We start from the raw sequence: 5,473 nt of genomic DNA, 5'->3' as shown, positions 1-5,473 counted from the left end.
TATCCCAACAACTATATTCCTTTTATTAGTTAATGTAGGATATATTTTCGTTGTCACCACACATGTTTGTGATTATAATTCCAAGTCCTATGCCAATGGAGTCTTTACGGGAAGTATAATCTCCCTAAAATTTATACTGAGAAGACACGTTATTGGCATAGGACGCGATGTGTGCATTTTCATATGAAACAATGCAAGTATTATTCTTATTTCAATTAAATATTTTCAGCATAAATATCGTTTGTGTTCACTTTCCAAAGCTACAGAAACTTGTTAAATTCTTTATATTATATATGGCTATATTAGACCAAAAAAATTAAAAAAAAATCACCAACTATATACCCTCAACAGCAACATACGGTAGAATTTCCATGAAGTAATAACGTCAAAACCACATCAGTTATCTTACAAAACAAATTAAAACTTGTACAAAAAGCCTCACATCCATTTTTTGCATGTGTTGTTAAGTGAACACAGTATTGAAGCGATCGGTAGTTAATCACGGTCCGTCTCTCAGACTTTAACAACAAATTGTATGCATACAACGTACTTTTTTAATAATAAAGCATGTCAATTTATAAAATGTAGACATTAAAAAAAGAACAGAGACATTTATAGTGTGTTTACAAATAGGGAAAAGGAATGCAAGGAATGCAAGGAATGAGAGCCATTCCCATTCCATGTTATTCCCTTGTTTACTAATTCGAGGGGGGTGAAAATATTATATGGGTTCCACTTAAAAGAGGAAATGAGATACCAAATTTTGGAGGAATGACATTTTATTAGCACATTAGATATTGTGAGAAAATACAAACAAATCACCAAGGTCTAAGTTCCAACACCAAAGGCACTCCCAAGGCAGAAAGAAATAAACCACATCACATAGCCATAAACCATAAAGCATCAAACTCTAGCAATGCCAGCAGAGCCTGAAATACACAATTCCTTTATTCTGAGAATCACAAACAGTTTCAGCATCCTCCCTGAAATATAAGCAACGACACAGACATTGCCGTTGCTATTGCCAAGTTTAAAGAGATCAGATGTACACAGCCTTAACCATGCTTATGAAGAGACTGTTTCTGGTTTCGAACCTGCAATGACTTAGAAGTTAGCAGTTCGAAACAGGAAACAGCGCCTCTCTTCACTTTCTTTGAAGTCTCAAAGTCATTGACTGCAAAGCTAAAAGAACTTCCTTCAACCTCTGCTTGGACTGTTCATCAATCAAGTTTCCATCACTGTCAAACTTTGCGGGAGGCTGGAATGCATTCAAGAAAAACTCGGGCTTGTTAATGAAATGAAGGTCAAGAAACACTCCAACTTGGCGAAGATGATATTGGGATCGTCCACCGCCAAAGCCTCCTCCAGCACTTACAATTGCAGCAGCCTTGTCAGCCCAAACATTCGGCGGTCTAGATGCCCAGTCAATTGCATTCTTTAGAGGTGCTGGTACAGTGATAATGCAGAAAAAGGTTAGGATGTTGAGGAAACTAGCTTATAAACCATGAGGTCATACGTACGAATCCCCTCCTCCTTTGATCAAAAGAAGGAAAAAACAAAGACCTACTGATAATCATTTTCTCTTTTGCACATCCCTATCTAACATAGATCAGCAGCATTTCCATTTTAAACGACATGACAAATAGGTTAAACCAATTTCCTCTTTTTAATTGATAGATAAAATCAATTAGACTAACAAGAAAGTGAATAATCTTGGCAAAAAAAACAAGAAAGTGACTAATCTTGACAAAAAAAAAAAAAAAAAAAAAAAAAAAAAAAAAAAAAAAAAAACAAGAAAGTAACTAATCCAAAGCAAAGATTTATGCTACACACATAGTTGAAACAGCGGAGCAGCATCAGTATCTGTTAGCAATTTTTACAATCTTGTATATTACTATATTTACAAATGGATGATACTTGATAGACAAAATCAATTAGAATAACAAGAAAGTGACTAATCTTGTCAAAAATAAAAAATAAAAACAAGAAAGTGACTACTCCGAAGCAAAGATATATGCTACACGCATAGTTGAAACAGTGGAGCAGCATCAGCGTGTTAGCAACTTTTACAACCTTGTATATTACTATATTTACAAATGGATGATACTTCCCTTATTCGACAGATTTTTAAGTATGCCCGGCACACGATCTAGTACAAAATGTTAATAATATAATTAGTTGGAAACTTCAAAAAAAAAATTTCCAACCAATATATTATAACACTAAGTATACTGCATTGTGTTTTTGGCACACAAAAAAATTTCCCCCCTTATGCTCATTAGGAAGAGAAGTCCTTCCCATTAACGTGACATACAGCTATCATAATTAGAACTCTTTCTGACCCAAAAAAAAAAGAAAAAAAAAAAGAACCGTTTATTATCATCGTCTCTAAAATAGTTCATTCAACTTCAACACTTTAGCCATCTATATGCGTGGGACAAAATAATAAGAGAATTTTAACGAAAAGCTCGCAGTACTGTTTATTTTAACGAAAAATCACATTTTTATACTAAAAAGTCAAACATGATACTATTTATTTCCCTCTTTATTTTGTTCTTATCTTTAAAACTTAAAGTTTTCAAACCTTTTTTTCATTAGTTTTCTTAAATAATTATGACTACAAATAGCATCCTCGTGCTAATCCATCGATAAGGGCAAAAAGAAAAAGGATTTGAATTATACCGGCTTTGGAGTAATTGTACACACGAAAGGAAAAAGGAAAGCAAAAGAAAATGAATTATATACCGGCGATGGAGTAATTGTACTCAGGAGAAGCAAAGAGGATGCTATCAGCTTCCAGAATCTTCTGACGAAAGGCTTCCACGGCAGGTGGAAAAGTGCCGTCTCCCTCCAGATCCGTGTTCAGCAGTGGCAGCGTCGAGATGTCTACGTACTCTATTTGCACGCCCTCCACCGTTGCCTCACTTATCTCGATCGCTAAAAAACCAAAACTGTGTCAATTTTTTCTAATTAATCCAAGCTCCAAGCTAGCAAATTCACAGAGAGAAAGAGAAACTGACCAGAACGAATGAGACCGCGGTTGTAGGAAGCCTTACGAAGAGACCCAGAAATGGCAGCAACTCTTATGAGCGATTTTGCAGCAACGGAGGCTTCCATTTCAGCGAGTCTCCTCTGCAAGAACAGACGACGAGGAGCGTGGTTGTGGTCGTTGTGGGAGGTTCACGTGCTAGTTCGAGTTGTTTGTGTGGCACCCAATAAAAAAGAAAAAGAAAAGAGCTAAAGGCCAATTCTGATTGAGAGTGTCAATAAAGTACTTTTTTTTTGTGTTTTTTTTTTTTTTTTGTGGTGTACATTGCACTCGCTGGGCTATGGGGCTGCTGTCCTGAAAGTGGTGTCCCATTCATATCTCATTCTTTCTTTGTTTGACACGTCTACTACCACTTGACTATAAGGTACCGTTTGGTACGCGGACGGGACGGGTCGAGACGGAACAGGATGGAACAAAACTGAGGTTCTGTGTTATGTTTGGCACTTGTAGGATGGAACAGGACGGTTGTTCCGTTTTGCGTTTGGTATGTGCTGGACGGAACGGAACCAAAAGATTAAATGACTAACTTACCCCTATTCTGTCTGTTGTTTGGTACAATGTTGCACTATGATCTCCATTTGCAGTGATGCTTGCAATTTCACGCCTTCAAATCCGTAAGTTCGCTCAGGAAAGACTAATTAATTTGATCTTACCTTTAGAGATACCTAGTTGATCACGTTTTCCAAAACCAAATCCATAAACTTCATCTTCTGAAACACGTGCAGCATATTGATTGCAGAAAACATCATACACTACGACAAATGGGTTATATCGATTAAAGGGAATGACTTCTTGTAGTACAAAAATCCAAAGCTTTAAGCATGTAACGAAACATATACATCCGCATAAATCAGCCTCACTACATTTAAAAAAATTGTGTTTGCCAGAAACATACAAGATCAACCTTACAATCTACCTTTCAGCAAAACAAGTCAATGACACATTCCGCATGCTATTAGCTCCACATACTTATCAACCAACAAGGAGACTTTGACAGGACGGCGCTATGACTGGAAATCACCATGCCCGAGTTGACCAAACGAGCCATCTACACATGTGAAAAGATCCCCTGCATCTGAAAACAAGCATACGGAAATATACGACGAGTGTTACTAACCCTCCTCCAATTGTAAACAATGGGCTTAATTATACACACTGACCAATAATCAGTAAAATAACCATTAAAATGCATCAAATTGATTAACATTTCAGCTGACCAAATGCAGAAAGAACCAGCTTTTTCCATCATACAAAGCCAAGCTCACAACCGAACCCACTAAATCGCACAGATCGGAACCAGATCTAATCTTTACAAACCAGAATCGTAATAAACCTTAAAAATCAGACTTTGTTCATTTTCCCAAGCAAAGTTAAACCAGAGAAACCAAGAAAACTAACTTATTTTCTCATAATTATCCTATTTTCCCAGAACATTGAAAATTTCCATGAAAAAATCAAGAAAACGAACCTAGAGATGTAGCGGCTACGGGAGAAGATCGAGATCGAACCTGGTGATGCAGCGACTATGGAAGAAGATCAAGATCAAACCTGGAGATGCAGCTGCTATGGGAAAAGATGAGGAGGAAAGCTATGGGAAAAGGTAGCAGCAAGCAGAGAAGATGGAATGAAGAAGATAGAATTTTAGAATTTGTTTTTTGGATGGTGTAAATATTGAAAAAGATAAGGGGTATTTTTGTCTTTAATGGTTATAATTTTGTGTTCCATGGATGTGGAACGAGTCGTTCCAAGGGGGAGGCGGAACCAAAATTCGTCCAGCGGGACAGCGCGTTCCACCTGTTTTAGGTGCACCAAACGTGTGACGGAACACCTTGTCCCACTTTATTTCGTCACATCCTACGTACCAAACGGTACCTAACATAACCCTGTTAACTTTTAATAATTTTAAAAAAATAAATAATAAAAAGTAAATTAAAACCAGGCGTAGAGTCCCCTCAGTTCTTGCAAACCACAAAACAATTGACCTCAAATCCTAATGAAAGATCAAATTCCAAATTTCCATCCCAATTTTCCCTAGGAACAAACTGAAAATTCTCTTTCCGGGAAGTCAAAGAAGCGGAAAAGAAAAGCATCGCCGCTTCGTCGGCGGTCGGTGAGGTTGATAGGACCCAGACCTGCAATGACAGCTATGGCGATGGAACGTAAGGAAAAGGGTCGGGAGAGAGAAGGAAGAATATTCTATTAATTAATTCAATAATGCCCATACAATTTTCCTTGGCCACCATACATGTGTGCCAGCTGGAAACAACTAACTAATCAAATGGACTCTCCTAGAGACTTACGTTATTACAATTGAACCCCAAAACAAAAAACCCTTACAATGAACCAAAAATCCCTTACCAATCAGTCCCATTTCACTACTACTTACTTATTTCTTCTACTGAGCGATCCCTCCTTACAGTTCAC

The 5,473-nt window shown here is 37.3% G+C and overlaps 1 protein-coding gene across 2 annotated transcripts; it reads right to left on the bottom strand.

Annotated features, from left to right (window-relative positions):
- Positions 1 to 761: 761 nt before the first annotated feature.
- Positions 762 to 5,203, bottom strand: LOC137733609 (NADPH:quinone oxidoreductase). 2 transcript variants are annotated; one of them, XM_088697613.1, is made up of 5 exons: positions 4,558 to 5,203; positions 3,966 to 4,124; positions 3,021 to 3,759; positions 2,746 to 2,937; positions 762 to 1,446 (listed from the first exon to the last, which is right to left on the bottom strand). In XM_088697613.1, the coding sequence occupies exons 3-5, from the start codon at positions 3,115 to 3,117 to the stop codon at positions 1,145 to 1,147; spliced, it is 591 nt and encodes a 196-aa protein (XP_088553739.1). In that variant the 5' UTR covers positions 3,118 to 3,759; positions 3,966 to 4,124; positions 4,558 to 5,203; the 3' UTR covers positions 762 to 1,144. The 2 variants fall into 2 exon arrangements, with proteins under 2 accessions (XP_088553739.1, XP_088553738.1); XM_088697612.1 differs by having other exon boundaries at positions 4,518 to 5,189.
- Between the last annotated feature and the right edge of the window lie 270 nt (positions 5,204 to 5,473).

The sequence above is a fragment of the Pyrus communis genome, chromosome 7 (genome assembly GCF_041283825.1).
Source record: "Pyrus communis isolate YQ-2024b chromosome 7, ASM4128382v1, whole genome shotgun sequence".
NCBI lineage: Eukaryota > Viridiplantae > Streptophyta > Magnoliopsida > Rosales > Rosaceae > Pyrus > Pyrus communis.
The sequence above is the reverse complement of the archived record's forward strand: the minus strand, read 5'-3'. Positions and strand labels throughout refer to the sequence as shown.

Bases quoted from the DNA above. Each gene is read 5' to 3' on its own strand.
- LOC137733609 (XM_088697613.1), bottom strand. From the start codon at position 3,117: ATGGAAGCCTCCGTTGCTGCAAAATCGCTCATAAGAGTTGCTGCCATT. The intron at 2,938-3,020 runs GTCAGTTTCTCT...TTGGTTTTTTAG, and splicing joins CCGCGGTCTCATTCGTTCTG to CGATCGAGATAAGTGAGGCA. The intron at 1,447-2,745 runs GTATATAATTCA...TCACTGTACCAG, and splicing joins GTACAATTACTCCATCGCCG to CACCTCTAAAGAATGCAATT.